At 47.8% G+C, this 17,191-nt stretch overlaps 1 protein-coding gene across 2 annotated transcripts in view; it reads right to left on the reverse strand.

The window, feature by feature from the left end:
- USP34 (ubiquitin specific peptidase 34) overlaps positions 1-17,191 on the reverse strand; it is a 2,709,276-nt gene that overhangs the window by 267,252 nt on the left and 2,424,833 nt on the right. For both annotated transcript variants that reach the window (XM_086927486.1, XM_086927485.1), the window contains exon 70: positions 2,461-2,587. In XM_086927486.1, the coding sequence (XP_086783612.1) occupies positions 2,461-2,587 (127 nt within the window). The remainder of the gene's footprint in view (positions 1-2,460; positions 2,588-17,191) is intronic.

The raw sequence follows: 17,191 nt of genomic DNA on the forward strand, positions 1-17,191 counted from the left end.
GTTCACGGAAACCAACTGTGTCCTGTGCCCCATAAACCCTCAAGGACAGAGACCCCCTTTGGGTTCCCCAGACTTGCCCCATGCCCCCCTTGCAGACTCTGTTTTAACAGGTCCCACTAAACATTACAGTGTATCCCTCAAGGCTACCAACGCGATCAACACCTCAGTACCTGGACGCCCCAAGGCAATGCAACCCAAACTGCTGGTGGGGGTTTCTTGGACCCTGGGCCCTAAGCACCTTAAACCCAAAAGGATACCTTCTACAACTGTTTGCAAGTATACCTATGCAGTACATGTATTTTCCTCCCATAGAATAACATTACTGCATTCGAGGTTCATGCCGCAAATCTGACAGCTGTGACTGTCTTTTTTTACCTGTAAAAATCTATAACGCCTAAAGAACCTACCTGATTATGATAATCTTGGTGTCTAAAATTATATAAAAATCTGTATTATTTCTCTAAATTGGTCTTGAGATTTTTCTCGAGTGTGTGTGTGTCTCATTTGTTGACTCTGGGTGCACAACAAATGCTTAATAGTCACTACTCTCTGATAAGCCTAACCTGCTCGACCACACTACCACAAATAGAGTACTTGGGCTTATTCATTTAAGCTATGTAATCCAATAAGGGTTATCTTTTCTTTTTTCATGGTGTGCCCTTTCATTGGCACTACAAAATAAAAAGTAAGCTTCCTGCATTCACTAACCGCAGTGCCAGGCTGGTGGTAGAAAAAAACCTTCTTGTCTAAATTGTCCAGCCACTTGGATTCCTGATCCAGTGGTGAAGTTGGGAATGCACCAGGTGGGAAGTGGAGGCTTGGACCACCAAGGCTCACACAAGGTCGGGTAGGGTGTGTGGGGCAAGGCAAGGCAATAGTTCTGTTCACAGGAGACCATGTGTTGGGCTTGGCCCAACTTCCAAGCTGGATGTTGGTAAAAGCTTCATTAAATGGGAGGAGTGGCTCAGAAAGGGACACTTACGGTTAAAGCACTTCTGTCAAGACATTTGTCTTGATTGCCACCAAGGGCAAGCTAAGGTCCAAGACCGTTGCCACCTTCTTCACTACCATTGCAAATGACGCTCCCTCCTCCAAAGCTACGGTAGGTTGAAAAACCATGCCAGTATAGGGAGAGGTACCCAGTCTGCAGACGTCCACCAAATACTCACACAAGTCCATGTTAGGGTCATAATGCTGGTATTCTTTAGGGTCCTCAGACCCCTCTCACTCCTCCCCAAGTCCTAGCTTTAAAATAGGGATTAGTATCTGGCCTGGAAGGCATGGTTCCAGGTGGCGCTGTATGATGCCCATCCATCTTCGTGTCATGGAGATCAGAATGGGGAGGGCGACGGGAGCATCAGCATTAGTGAGGAGGCACGGCCTGCGCCGATATGAATCCATCCACGGATTCAAGAAGCCCAGCTGGGGTAGGAGCCGCTGGCGTGGATCCAGTAGAGGCCCCTCCCGAACCCTCAGGGCCCGAAGGCACACCCCATGGAACAGGTCGCCCAAAAATAAGGTGCATAGCCTCATAAAATTCTCTCAATTGGGCGGGGTTGGTCTGTCTCTTGGAAATTTGGGGGGGCACGGAGACAGCCCAGAAGCTGACACAATAATGGAGCCAGGCCTTGAATGTTGACGCTCCCTCTTACCTCTTTGACGACTTCTTGCGGGACTTACCTAAATAACTCGACAACTTGGAGTGTAACGAGAATCGCAGACTCCAAGACCGCTCCAGGGACCTCCCTCTCGACTGGGGCCTGGGTAGTCGCTGTGTAGCCCTTCGAACCACCAGAAGCATGGGAAATAGCTACCTGAAAGCCTTCGGGTTCCTGGCACAGCAATCAGAGCAGGCTTTCGGATCATGGTCACACTCGACACACCAAAGGCATACAAAATGCATGTTCTTAACGGACATCCAGTGGTGACAGGCGTCACGGGGCTCGAAGGCGGACTTGAAGGAGGACAACTCTGCTACACCAGGACGACACCCCTGCCACACCAGGAGGAAAACCTCAAAAAGACTTGACAAAACTGTGAAAAAAGTTAGTCACAAATTGAGTAAGGTGTAGCTCCCTCTGTATCAGTGCTCAAGGACAAGAACTGATATCAGTGCACTGAGGTGGCGCCTATATAGGAACTACGTATGTCACTTCCGGCGCGGACAATACCATAAGGAGCCAATCGAAACCATATACCCTCCTGCAGGGGTACTGCTCATGACACTTTTCTGGAACCAGTGTGGTGCCTGGGGATAATTTTAAGGTAAGGAATCTGCAGTTAAAAGTTTGTATTAGATATGTATAATAATCCTTTGTCAGTGCATGTCTTCAGAGTAATGGCACAGGGAGAAGAGAACATGAATGCTTAGAGCAAACGGGAAAGCATGCAACCACATCAAATATTCTTAATATCTAACACAAAATATTCTTTAACAAAAAAAACCAGACAGGGCAATACCTTTTCTTTGCAGATAAGGTCGTGTTGACTTGAGAACAGAAAGAAAAATTGACAGGAGTTCCACTAGGTCTCCAGTCACATGGCAGGCCGTGGCTTCATGATACATCATGTGCAATGTGTTGAAGGACTGAAATGAAATAACAGGCAAATATGTTTCTAGATAAACAGCAGAACACAGAGATTAGAAAAACTTACATTTAAACTGAACTGAGTTACTTGTGGAAGCCAGGGTCCAACCCAATTTACATCATGTACAATTATACCTAGCACAAAGTTACAGACACTGTGTTTGACCCTACACAACAGTGGGCAAATGTGTATAAAATTGGTGTACTGGGGACAAATAATACCAGATTTAAAAAGGTAACTATTGACTATGTAAATGATTCTTATTTGAATAAATGTTATGCAAATGTATTTCAAGAGGAATTCTGGCATGGCTCCAGCCCTCAAGGGCTACCTGCACCCCCTTTACTTTAACTTCCCAGCAAACAGACATTACTCAAATATCTGTTATTACTTCGGCTGAATTTCTGAGGCATATTACCAATTTGACGACAGAATCTAGAATTTGACGTTTAAAATAGACAATTAAGAGTGATACATCACAATCTTTAAAAAGACGAATCATAAAATATTAAACTGATAAATGAACCTGCATGGTCACTCCATAACTCTTCGTGTATGGGTACTTTGGCTATTTTCCAATGCTGAGTATTCCATCTACTATCTGTGGGACCAGACACTGCTTCTACAGCTGTTTAAAAAAAGGGTTGAAAGCTCAAAAGCATGTCAGAAGAATAGGTATAACGGGTATAGATGCCCAGCAGATCTATACGACAGCCATAGGCCTGGTAAATGCCACAGCCTTTGTTCAGATAGAGTGTGCGTTTATGCCAAATGGATGTTGGGGTCCATACATAGAGTAGCAACTGGTGACGAGTGATGTTAATGCCATTGTAACAGTGGCCTTAGCAGCTGCTCAGCTGGCATCAAGACCCAAAGAGTATGAAAAGCTGATCTGACTAACACCGATTCCTGGTATGATCAAGGTAAAAGCATCAGGTGTGATTTATATTCATGTTGTAAGGGATGTCCTCAGGTATGGGTATGAGGGAAGTTGGAAGGATGATCTCCACATTCAAGTGAAACTACAATGGCACTTACTTTTGGAATAAAAGAAGAGCAAGCCGAAGATCGACCATTCATCATTGAAGCATTGTGAAGGTGAAAAGGGTCAGAGGTTCAATTACATGCTTGGCAAATGTATGAACGCTAAGCGGAACATCTTCCAAGAAAGTAGAACTAAATCACAGGATGCCACCGACTAGAAAGGCATTTGCCTCACCCTGGGAAAGAAAGGTTATGGTCACTTAACGGTGGGACACTACGCCAGTCCGAACATGTCCCAGACTGATTAGATCTCTTTTGATGGCCTGTTAAACTTGAAGGAGACTCAAAATGTATCCCATCTGCAAGGTATCTTTTGAGGAGTCCAACTGCACCCCTTTTTCAGCCAGGAGGCATGAAAAGACCAGACGTCATCGACCGAGCACAAGAGGAGTTAGGCGTTTCACCAAAGTCCAATGACCGACACTCAGCTATATGCTTCTGAACTGGGCTATAGACATGATTTTCTGGTGGCAACTATTGCCTGTGGATATCCTAAGGACAGGCCTAGGAGCAGACAGGTGATCTCCTCAGGGATTTACATCTACAATCTGTGTTAGTAATCTCTAGATACGCACCAGTTCACATTTTATTAATACAGAAAAAAATAAGTTGCTGCTCTCAATTTTCGTCACAGCTTGTCTCATGAATCAGGCCTTGTGAGTGTAGTTTATTTATTTTAAGCATTTAAAACCTTGCCTGGAGGATTGACCGGGAGAACTGCGTGAAGGCTCCTTTCTCCTGTTGTGTTTGCCGCCACTGGATCTGTGGGACAGAGCACTGCACCAACGCCTTGCCGGACCCGCTGCGTGGGTCCCGCTGCGTCCTTTGACTCTGTGGGGCATTTAACGAGGGGAGCTGAACATTGGTGTGCCTCTCCAACCGGCAGGGCTGCGAGCAGCTTAGCAGGGACTCAATTGACCAGGAGTCCCTGCGTGTCACACCTGCAGCCGCTCTCCCTGCCGGTCACGCCCCCTGCTTTGATGAAAGCTGCCTGGTTGCTGTGGACTGCGGGAAACCTTGCCTGGAGGATTGACCGGGAGAACTGCGTGAAGGCTCCTTTCCCCTGTTGTGTTTGCCGCCGCTGGATCTGTGGGACAGAGCACTGCATCAACGCCTTGCCGGACCCGCTGCGCGGGTCCCGCTGCGTCCTTTGACTCTGTGGGGCATTTAACGAGGGGAGCTGAACATTGGTGTGCCTCTTCAACCGGCAGGGCTGCGAGCAGCTTAGCAGGGACTCAATTGACCAGGAGTCCCTGCGTGTCACACCTGCGGCCGCTCTCCCTGCCGGTCACGCCCCTTGCTTTGATTAAAGCTGCCTGGTTGCTGTGGACTGCGGGAAACCTTGCCTGGAAGATTGACCGGGAGAACTGCGTGATGGCTCCTTTCTCCTGTTGTGTTTGCCGCAGCTGGATCGGGGCGAAGACCGGGCAAAGAGCGGGCCGTTTGAGGCCGTTCGAGGTCTGAGAGGCCTGGCCTGGGCCACCCCCCCTGTCTCCTTGCTGCCATACTTCTCTCCCGTTATTTTGTTTGTTCTCCCTAACCATTATGTGCACACGGGGTAGTCGTAGCAAAACTGCTAAGGGGGCGAATAAGCCCAATGGGACCCTTGATGATTTCCTTACCAAGACCAATATGGCCATTGATGTGGAAATCAGCAAAATGCAACATAGAGTGTCCCTGGAATTAGAAGACTTTCCCTGAACCTAGCGTCCTCAAAAAAATCATCCTTAGGGAAAATTGCCTCTGTTTTAACCCCGGAGCGCCTATCTGGCCCTCGACCATTGTTAACACAGGCGGATATCCATCACGTCCCTACAACACCACCATCTGAGCCCCTTCTTATTCCATCATCGACACCCCCTAAGTCCTCTAAGGTGTCGGCACAATATGTCCCTGGGTCAGGCACGGGCTTTACCAGCAAATTTTAGCTGTCTAAGCAGGTAGCAAGCGTAAAAAAAAAAGATGCCACTCATAAAAGGAAATGCCTTGCCAGATCAGCCTATGCACGTAAAAAAGCCAAAATTGCGAGGTCTCAATTTTTCAATAATCGACGACCTCTGGTCCCAAACGGGGCAGGTAAAGAGGTCCCTGAAGTGAATACTTGTACACTGGGAGAGGAAATTGGCTCTGGTTTACCCAGCGCTGTGTTAGACTTAACAACGGGGGAATCTCTTGCTAACAGCGCTGAGAGGTCCACTGAGGGTAGGCTGAGTGAGCCAGGGAAGGATCCGGGGGGTGACGAAGAATTCCTTAAAATCGTGTGGGATACTTTAAAACAGCTCTTAACCCCCTTGGAACTTAGACTTTCTCGCATCGAAAACAGCTTACTAGAAATGGACAAGACTATAGTTACTCTAGCTAGTCTTAGTCTTAAACAAATGGAAGATAAGATAACCAAGGGCGATGTCCGTACCACACAGGCCCCTGTGCTAGAACCCCCCCAAAATCCAAACCCCGTACAAAAGTTTGTAACCCCACAGTTACTATCCCGCGAACTACGGCCCCTACCCCCCGCCCCCCACTAGGTATAGTACCATCTTATCAGAGGTCCCAAGCTGTATCTCACCAGCTTAAGCAGCCAGTGACCACGTGCACACTTCCCCAGCAACCTAGCCGCCCGAACTTTCGTGGGGGATTTATTGACCTACCACCAGAAGCCAGGCCATATGTCATTGTGTTAGCTGGCATGCCCGCACTGGATTTACAAACCCAAGAGAACCATTGGTTGCTAAAAAACAAGGTCATTCACTGGCTTAATGTAAATAGACCGCTTCCTCCCCATCTAAGAAGCAAGATACTAATGGTACGTAGAGTACCCTGGGTAGGTCCCACACGTAAGACTATTGCGGGCGACTGCATAGTAGTCTCCTTTGCGGATCCCCATACAGCCCAGCACCTTTGTTCATGGGACACACAAGGTGAAAATTCCACTATTGTTGTCAGACCCCTCACTTTTTTCTACCCTCCACGGCAGAATGTTGATATAGAGGGGAATTGGTCATTTGTCCAAAATTTCAGACGGAAAGGACGAAGGGATGGTCGGCAAGGTCAAAACATCTGGTGGGAAGGGGCTCCTACTTCTAACATGTTCGGTTGTTTGGATGAGGTCGATTGACTTGGGGGGATTGACGCATCAGTGCACACTATCGTACCTAATCCCCCTCAGGTGATTCCCCCCCCCTACCCCCATAGTAGTATGCGTAGACAGTCCTGCTCTCTTCGAAGGCCCCAGTCCAGTCCCTGGTCATTTCACCAGATGCACCGAGATCAGGGCGGACGACTTGGGCTTATCGGAGACTATTCCATCTAGCAGTTTAGTAGGAACAATAAGGGTGGCTTCCTGGAATATAGCAGGGCTAAGGGGTCGCTTGGATAACGATGATTGGGTCGATTTCATCGACACGTATGATATCGTCGTTTTCCAGGAAACCTGGGCAATTGGTCTTCTATTTAGAGCAGGCTACCTGAATTATTACAAGCCCGCCATACAGGGCCCCGAGGGTAGGGCCTCTGGAGGACTTGTGGTGTGGATTAGAAACACCCTGGGATTCCAAGCTAAGGAAATCTTGGCAGAAAATCCTGACCTTCTATGTATCAGCCTTAGAAAGGATAATAATAAGGACATCCTCTTAATTAACATCTACGCCCGAGGCTGCCAAGGTGGTCGTAAGCAACCGGTCCTGAACGATTTAGATAGCCTTCTGAAGAAGTTCAGTAGTGACCGTTTTATCCTAGTTGCAGGCGACCTGAACTGCTCTTATGAACCCATCCTTAGTCTGGCTGAAGATGTAGGAATTGATGAGGATACTGCTTGGAATATCCCCCGCTAATTATAAGCAAGGGTGTCAGGGGTACCGAGGCGGCCCTTCACTGGTTGGGATTTTGCCTGGAGTGGGGGCTTCGGGCAGTGAACGGTCGCACTCCGTCTGATAAATCCGGGAAACCAACTTTTGACAATGGGACCAGCGTGAGTCGTATAGACTACATACTGGTCAAAGTAGAATTTTGGTCACTCATAATAGACATGGAGGTAGAGCCTAGGCCAGAGAGCGACCACAACCCCCTTTCTTTGGGTCTTAGGGTTCCCGGACTGGGTGCCGGTCCTATGGTAACAACATGCCTAACGTCCGACATAATATTGTGTAACAATAGAAGACGGGTTAAATGGCCCAGGGTTTTAGCTGACCCAGAGCTTATTCATGAAATAGAGGAGCTGGTCTTAGAAACAAGGGGTAAGATGATAGACTTATCCCCCCTTAGTGGGGCCGATTCCTTAATTACCAACCTCCATGAAAAGTGTTTCACGGAACTTAAAAACCTGTTCACTAAGCCATCAAAAAATAAGGTAGTTAAAGCCCACAAAAGATGGTATAATAAGAGCTGTAGGGAAGCCCACAGCAAATTAATAGCTGCTGTTAAATCCAGGATTTCCCACGACATCAAGAATGCTAGGCAGTTCTATAAGCAGGTCCTTTGGACAGCCAAGAGGGACTGGGATGATTCTTATTGGTCAGATCTACTTATGGCGTGCAAGTCATCTAACCAAGTGAAATTTTGGGAGACTATTAGGTGGGGCAGGGATCCCGACTCCCAAATACCGGTTAACCACGTCTCTGCTCTGGACTGGGTGGATTTCTTTACAGCCCAATTTAAAGATATGAGCGCCGAGCCCGGACTGGTAATCAAGCCTGTACTGGGGGTAAAGTCCACTAACCCCGGTGCACAACTTATTTTTTCCCCCTCAGACACGGTGCTTGCCCCCGGCTCCGTCCAGACAGGAAAAGCCCCAGGTCTAGATGCTATACCTGCAGACCTTTTTAAATCGAATTTTGATCTATGGGTCCCATACATCACCCTACTGGCAATTGCCACTGCAGCAGGGGCAAGGATTAAACAATCCTGGAAAGGGGCAGAGATCCTGGGGCAGAGATCCTGCCAATATATAAAAAAGGGGATCGATCATTGCCAAATAACTATCGCCCCATAAGCTTGATCGATTCACTCCAAAAAATAGTGTCAAGAATGGTTCTTGCAAGAGTCCAGGGATGGATAGAAGAGAATAATATACTTTCCCCCATGCAGGCCGGGTTTAGATTGGGCACCAGCACCATAGACCAGGTGTTTAGACTCACCATGCTCCACTGGAAGGTGGTCTTCTTGGGTGAGGGGTTATCTATGCTGCATTCGTAGACCTTAAGTCGGCTTTCGATTTAGTTCCAAGGGTGAAACTATGGGAAGCATTAAGACGCATGGGCCTTCCTGTCGAACTCTTGGAATTAGTCATGAGATTGCATGAGGATAATTTCGCCCGAGTGAGGTGGGGCAAGCAGGGTCAGGTGACTAACAGCTTCCCAGTCCAACGTGGTGTGCGCCAGGGCTGCGTGTTGGCTCCTACCCTGTTTCTCCTCTTCATAAACCAGGTTGTTGAATATTTTATCAACACACAGACCGATGCACCATCCCTGGGCAGGTCAAAATATCCGATGCTAATCTTTGCCGACGACACCCTGCTCCTTTCTAAAACTCGGAGCAGGTTGCAGTTAGCCCTGAACAGGTTTGCAGAGTTCTGTAAGATAAATGACTTACAGATCAACGTAGATAAAACCAAATTTATGGTCTTTAGTAATAAAACCCCAATCAAAAGCTCCGTTAGTCTGAACAGTATTTTAATCGAACAGGTCAAGGTTATGACGTATCTGGGTGTGACCCTTGATTACCAACTCAGCTGGAAACCCCAGCTGGAGGCACTAAATCTTAAATTTGTCCGCCTCACGGGTTGCTTATTGCATGAACAGAAGAAATCCTTGACTAAACGTATTACTCCTGCATTAAAAATATATGAAGCCAAGGTCAATGCAGCTACCCTTTACGGAGCAGATATATGGGGCTACAAAGATCTGTCAGTTTTGACCACAGCCCAGAATAGGTTCCTGCGGAACTTGATAGGGCTACCCCAATCCACACCGATTAAACCATTGTTATTGGATCTAGGTTGCAGACCCCTAGATGAAATGGCACAGTTTCGATTAGTAAGCAACACAAGCGCCACTGCTGAGAAAGATTATTTACAAACAAGGATAAGTCTGACCGGTGTTCAGAATAAAGCATAAACAACCTGCAAAATCATTTGGCAACTGGGAATTTATTCCTCTTTTCAAAAGATATTTTTGTTATAAGTAACACATTGTTTTTTAGTGCATGAAAAAAAACGACAGTTTTTTTGTATATATATATGTACAGTGAACAACAATTACATGTAGAAAAATTATTTACACACTCTCGACATTCATGGCCTTCCAATCATACGAAACACTTGCATACACAATAATCAGTAAAACAATGCAAACAACAGCTAGATACAAAAAAGACAAAAATACATGAAACCACGTATCGGTCATAAATCAGTCGGATGAATCCCTTGATGTTTTTTAGAGAGATATTCCTAAAGTCTTTTCAACTCAATTTCTGAATAGGAGTATTCTTCTTAGAGAGGTTGGTACACAAACTTGTTTGTAACACAAAAGATGTAGACCAGATACGTGGGAAAGGTGGTCGACGCGTTTCGAACCCTTATGATTAATAGGGTTCTCCTCAGGACCTGTACTGGTTCTTTAGCAATTGAACCAGAGTAACAAAAGTCGAGACTGGAAAAGTCAAGTAGAATGGTTTCAAAGTTTCACCGTGGTGTGCATACAGGGGCTGCACTGACGTCAGCGGCTGTCTTGACGTCTAGTCCATGCTTCTAGTTTTTCGCGGAGCGGGCTTGATTTGCGCCTCTGCTTCACGGGTTAGACAACGGGTCCTTCGTCCTCGGAGTCGTGCTGCAGAATGACTCAGAGCTGAAGCAGAGGCGCAAATCAAGCCCGCTCCGCGAAAAACTAGAAGCATGGACTAGACGTCAAGACAGCCGCTGACGTCAGTGCAGCCCCTGTATGCACACCACGGTGAAACTTTGAAACCATTCTACTTGACTTTTCCAGTCTCGACTTTTGTTACTCTGGTTCAATTGCTAAAGAACCAGTACAGGTCCTGAGGAGAACCCTATTAATCATAAGGGTTCGAAACGCGTCGACCACCTTTCCCACGTATCTGGTCTACATCTTTTGTGTTACAAACAAGTTTGTGTACCAACCTCTCTAAGAAGAATACTCCTATTCAGAAATTGAGTTGAAAAGACTTTAGGAATATCTCTCTAAAAAACATCAAGGGATTCATCCGGCTGATTTATGACCGATACGTGGTTTCATGTATTTTTGTCTTTTTTGTATCTAGCTGTTGTTTGAATTGTTTTACTGATTATTGTGTATGCAAGTGTTTCGTATGATTGGAAGGCCATGAATGTCGAGAGTGTGTAAATAATTTTTCTACATGTAATTGTTGTTCACTGTACATATATATATACAAAAAAACTGTCGTTTTTTTCCATGCACTAAAAAACAATGTGTTACTTATAACAAAAATATCTTTTGAAAAGAGGAATAAATTCCCAGTTGCCAAATGATTTTGCAGGTTGTTTATGCTTTATTCTGAACACCGGTCAGACTTATCCTTGTTTGTAAATAATCTTTCTCAGCAGTGGCGCTTGTGTTGCTTTCTAGTTCAGTTTGGCTCAGCCGTGCTGAGTAACGAGTCAAGACCCTAGGGTGTTTTACAGTTTCGATTAGTGGCACTTTGGTGACGGCTTTGGACGACTCCAGAGCTTAGCCTCTTTGCTCGTGAGTTGGATGAGGTTAAATCATTGTGGTGTGCCCAAAGAATCCCCTGGCTCAGGGAAGTCAAACATGTTTTGTATGCAATGGGCTTTCCTGAGCTGTGGATAAATCCCGGGTGTTCCAGCTTCCCCCCCAAACAAGAATTCAAAGATCTATTCTGGGCCTTCATAAAAACTACTGTGGTTACCCATTCCTCGGACACAAACCTAACGGGGCTTTTTTTAAGACACAAATTGACACCTTCCCTTGAGCCCTATTGGGATGTGATATGTAAAACCCTGGATCGGAAACTGTACCATCAGTTTCGCATAGGTACACTCCCCATCAACTCTTTCACTACAAAGTGGGCGAAGAATGTAAGCAATAAATGTCCCTGGTGTCCGGATCATGTAGAAAGTATTGGCCATTTGTTTTTTGCCTGCCCAGCTTATCGAGCCCCACGACACAGATGGCTGAAACCTCTATGCAGAAGTTTTGACTGTAGGGGACACCTTGAAGCCCTGCAGAAGTTTCGTAATATCAGATCTAAGCTTTTTGTGATTTGTGTGGCTAAATTTCTGGGTTGGGCGTGGCTGATCCGTATTAAGAAATTGAACACTTGTTTAAATGAATTGTCATAATATGAAGAACATGCCGTATGCTTACAACTTTTTAAATACTATGGGACATGTCTGCAGTTTTTTAACAAATTTTATGTATTGTATGCTGTCTTTTATGAATTTTATTTCGAAATAAAGACATAATGAACTGAACTGATTAGGTAAAGTTACTTATTTGCAATTGTTTTTCTCCTTCAGGGCAATATCTCCTGCATCACTTTGATGGAGTAACTGTGTGAACATAGGTGCCCCGCAAGTAGAGTACGCAGACAGTGAAATGGCCCACTCAAGAGGGAATACTCTTTCCAAGGCATCTAAGACTTCCCTGAAGCCATTCCTTGGCACACGCTGATCATGAAAGCAAATCCTGCCTTTTCTTTCAAGTCTTCCTGGCCATTGCTAGACAAATAAGTAACATCATTCTGGGAGGTGACATTAAGGGAGGCGACGTTAAGGAAGGCAAGATAAGTAGACATTGTGTGGGAAAGCCTGTGCCTTCTAACAACCAGAGGAAGGACTTTGCATGACAAACAAGTTACTTACCTTCGGTAACAATATATCTGTAAGAAACATTAGTAGTGATAGATTCCTTACCTTAGAATTACCCCCAGGCGCCAGACTGGATCTGGAAATTTTTCGCCAGCAGTACCCCTGCGCATCAGTAGGTGGTGTCACGAGGCTCCGCGTCAGTCGTTGGCGTCGTGGTCACCGAAATGACGTCGAGGGCGCTACTTAGATGCCGCCCACGCGCGCTGACATGATGAAGATGAAGATGAAGCAGGATTTATAACTGCGCAACTTAGCCCAGTGGGCATCAAGGCGCCTATCTCAATATGAAGCTGAAAACACCAGGTGGACAGAGACTACTGATAGGCTTTAATGAAGCACCAGGTTTTTAGCGCCTTCCTGAAAAGATCCAATGAGGGCTGTGATTTGATTTCCAGGGGGAGTGTGTTCCATACTTGGGGTGCTAAAATGGAAAAGGCCTTGCTCCCCCATCTGACCTTCCTAGAGCGCGGGACTACCAGTTGGTTCATCTCTAAAGAGCGTAAACATCTGCTAGGAACATACCGAGTGAGCAAGGATCCAAGAGCGTCGGTAGGGCCAGCCATAAGGGCACTATAAGTGAGGCACAGAAGTTTAAAGGAGACTCTGGAGGTGATAGGGAGCCAGTGGAGGCTCTTCCTTGCCGTGGTAGCGGAAGAAAGCCAAGGCAGGGCCAGCACAAATCGCGCCGCCGCATTCTGCACGACCTGCAAACGTTGCAGAAGCCCCTTGTTGGCCCCGGCGTAAAGTGAATTGCAATAATCAAGCCTTGAGACAACAAGAGCAATTACAGTCTGCTTGCGTGCCTGTGGGGAAAGATAATTAACCTGAAGCTCCATGGAGAGCAGGGTGTCGAAAATGACCCCTAGATTCCTGGCAGATTATGTGGGAGTGGGGCAGATGCCTAAAGATGAAGGCCACCACTCACCTGACCACATGTCCTGGTCTTTACCAAAGACCAGGACCTCTGTTTTGTCACCGTTCAACTTTAGGGAGTTGAGAATCATCCACTCTGCAACAAGTTGCATGCAGGACCTAAAGTTGAGGGCGGTAGTACTCACAGAGTGGGTCAGGGACACCATAATCTGCGTGTCGTCGGCGTACGACACCACCTCCATCCCCTGAGATCTTACTAGTCTCGCAAGGGGGGCCACGTAGATATTGAACAGGGTCGGACTCAATGCCGACCCCTGTGGCACCCCACATTGCAGAGATTTAACAGGGTAGAGGAAATCTCCAAGCATAACACGCTGCTCTCTCTGCAGTAAAAAAGAGTTCAGGAGACTGAGGGCCGGTCCTGTTACCCCTGCCTCCCTTAACCTAGATGTTAAAGTGGAGGGGAGACAGGGTGTCGAACATCAGTTCTGTACACGACTTTCCACACCAGTAACGCAGTGCCATGCAAGAAACTGACCACTGGGGCATTGAAACTAGGGCCCTGAAAGGGATGACCTTAACCCTTGTTTTTTACAAATATATAGTTACCGAAGGTAAGTAACTTGTTCATCTGAAAGAAACACATAGTGATAGATTCCTGACCTTAGAATAGATACACCAACAATACCAACCTCAGTGGTGGGTCTGCGAGCCAAGATCACACCAGAAAGTCCTGGAGAACGGAACGGCCGAAAAAGCCATCTCTCTGGACTTGGCTGTCCAGGCAGTAGTGTCTAGCAAACGTGTGCAGCGAGGCCCACGTAGCTGCCGGACAGATGTCCTGCAAGGGGACTCCCCGACCCAGGGCAGTAGTACCTGCCGTGGCCCGAGTGGAATGGGCGCGCAGCCCAATAGGAGGCTCCTTTTTCGCCAAGGAGTAGCAAACCTTGATGCAAAAGATGACCCACCGAGAGATTGTCCGTTTGTGCAACGCCCGTCCCTTCTTAGCGCCCACGTAACCAACAAAGAGCTGGTCGTCCACCCGGAACTGGCGTGTGCAATCTAGATAGACGGAGAGCGCACGTTTTGGGTCCAGGCGGTGGAGCCTCTCTTCCTCTTTCGAGGGATGCGGAAAGAGGGTGGGCAAGGTGCTGGACTGCCCGATGTGAAAGGCTGTGACTACCTTGGGCAAGAAAGAAGGACGAGTCCGGACTTGGCTGGCCAGGCAATAATGGTTAGTAACATGTGCAGCGAGGAGAACATGGCTGCCTGACAGATGTCTTGCAGGGGGACACCAAGTCCCAGTGTAGTAGTGGCTGCAGTAGCTCTAGTGGAATAACCACGCAGTCCCACCGGAGGTTCCTTTATAGCCAAAAAGTAACAGACTTTGATACACAAGACAACCCAGCGGGAGATAGTCCTCTTGTGTACCGCCCGACCTTTCTTGGTGCCAACGTAGCCAACAAAGAGTTGTTCATCCACCCAAAACTGTTGTGTGCGGTTGAGATAAAATGAGAGCGCACGCTTTGGGTCCAGATAGTGGAGCCCATCTTACTCCCTGGAAGGATGCGGAGGTGGAAAGAAGGTGGGCAGGGTAATAGTCTGCCCAATGTGAAAGGCCATAACAACTTTTGGCAAAAAGGAAGGACGGAGCCTGAGCACAACCTTGTCCGGATGGACTGATAGGAAAGGAGACTTACAAGAAATAGCCTGGAGCTCACTCACTCGCCTAGCGGAGGTGATAGCCAACAGGAAGGCAGTTCTGAAGATCAAGAGATGAAGAGGACAGTTGTGAAGAGGCTCAAAGGGAGCGCACATCAAGTATGTAAGAAACAAGTTCAAGTCCCACTGAGGCATAACGAAAGGAATAGGAGGAAAAAGGTGTGTAATGCCTTTGAGAAATCAATTTACAACAGGGGACTTGAAAAGAGAGGGCTGATCAGGGAGCCTGAGAAAGGCCGAAATAGCAGAAAAATAGCCTTAATAGTGCCCAGAGCAGAGCCCTGCTAGGCCAAAGAAAGAAGGAACAGTTGTACTTCAGAAAGAGTGGCAGAAAGGGGATCCACAGCCTTTGTTGTGCACAATGCCACAAATTTGTTCCACCTACAGGCGTATACCACTTTAGTGGAGGGACGCCTGGCTGCCAGAATGACATCACGAACTTCAGGAGGCAAGTCGAAAGGAATCAACTGCCGCCGCTCAATCTCCACACAAAGAGGTGGAGGCTGGACAGGTTCGGTGGAGGACGGTGGAGGACTGTTCCCTGCTGCTGCGTCAGAATTTCCTACCAAAGAGGCAGTCTGATCAGAGGATCGATGCTCATACTGAGTAGCTCGGGATACTATATTCTTCAAGCCCAGTTCGGGGCCACAAGGATACCTTGTGCCCGGTCGCGCCTGATCTTCAGCACTCTGGGCAGATGTGGTATAGGTGGAAAGGCATACCACAGACCGCATCTCCACTCGTCCACCCTGGCGTTCAGAGGACCTGCCAGGTGTTGAACCACCAGGAAAATGCCATTAAGTTCCAGCCATGTCCAGAGACGCAGAGCCTCCTGACATAGGGTCCACGACCCCACCCCGCCCTGTTTGTTGCAGTACCACATGGCGGTGGTGTTGTCTGTGAACACCGCACTACTCTTCCCCTTGACAGAGGGAAGAAATGCTTTCAGTGCAAGCCACATCGCCCGAAGCTCCAGAAGGTTGATATTGAGCTTGGACTCCGCCGGAGACCAGAGGCCTCTGATCTTCACCTCTGCCATATAGTTGCCTAGGAGGGAAGCATCCGTCACCACTGTAAGCTCTGGTTGGGAAAGGGAGAGGGATCTGCCGCCGACCCAATGCTGGTTCGTGAGCCACCACTGCAACTGTTGTGCAGTGCCCTCCGAGATCTGGACAGGTTCCCCATGATGCTGTGCCCACTGGAACTTCAGGTCCCACTGCAGAGGCCGCATATGCCATCTGGCATGATCAATCAGCAGGATACAGGAGGCCATGAGGTCCAGCAGCCTCAGAGTCACTGTGACCGAAACCCGGGACAAGGGCTGAAAGATCGGAATCAGAGCCCTAATATCTCAGATTCGCTGTTCAGGAGGATAAAACCGAAACTGCACTGTGTACAGAACCGCTTCGATAAAGAGGAGCTTTTGAGAGGGAATCAGGTGTGACTTCGGCACGTTGATGGAGAACCCCATCGAATGCAGGAGGTCGGCCGTATTGTGGAGGTGGGAGACGACTGCCAGGGGCGGGCGCGCCTTCAACAACCAGTCGTTGAGATAGGGGAAGACTGAAAGCTCTGATCTGCGCAGGTTAGCTGTGACCACTGCCATCACTTTCGTGAACACCAGAGGGGCGCTGGTAAGGCCAAAAGGGAGCACGATGAACTGAAAATGCTCGTGGCCTACCGTGAACCGCAAGTAATGCTGGTGGGCCCGTAGGACTGGGATGTGGAAATAAGCTTCCTGCAAGTCCAGCGCTACCATCTAGTCTTGTGGATCAAGAGCAGACAATACCTGAGCCAGAATGAACATCTTGAACTTCTCTTTGCGGAGAAAGCGATTGACGTTTCGAAGGTCTAAGATAGGACGCAGGCCCATGGCCTTCTTGGGCACCAAAAAGTAGTGGGAATAGCAACCAGGGCCTACTTCTGGTATCAGAACACTCTCAATGGCTCCCTTGGCTAAGAGGGCCGCAACTTCCTGCTGAAGCACCTAGTGATCCCCCGACATGCGGTGGTACCGGAGTGGCATGGCTGGAGGGGTAGTCTCGAAGGGGAGGGAGTAGCACCTCCGGACTATCTCTAAAACCCAACTGTCCGATGTGTTGG

The sequence above is a fragment of the Lissotriton vulgaris genome, chromosome 6, assembly GCF_964263255.1.
Source record: "Lissotriton vulgaris chromosome 6, aLisVul1.2, whole genome shotgun sequence".
In the NCBI taxonomy this organism is placed as follows: Eukaryota; Metazoa; Chordata; class Amphibia; order Caudata; family Salamandridae; genus Lissotriton; species Lissotriton vulgaris.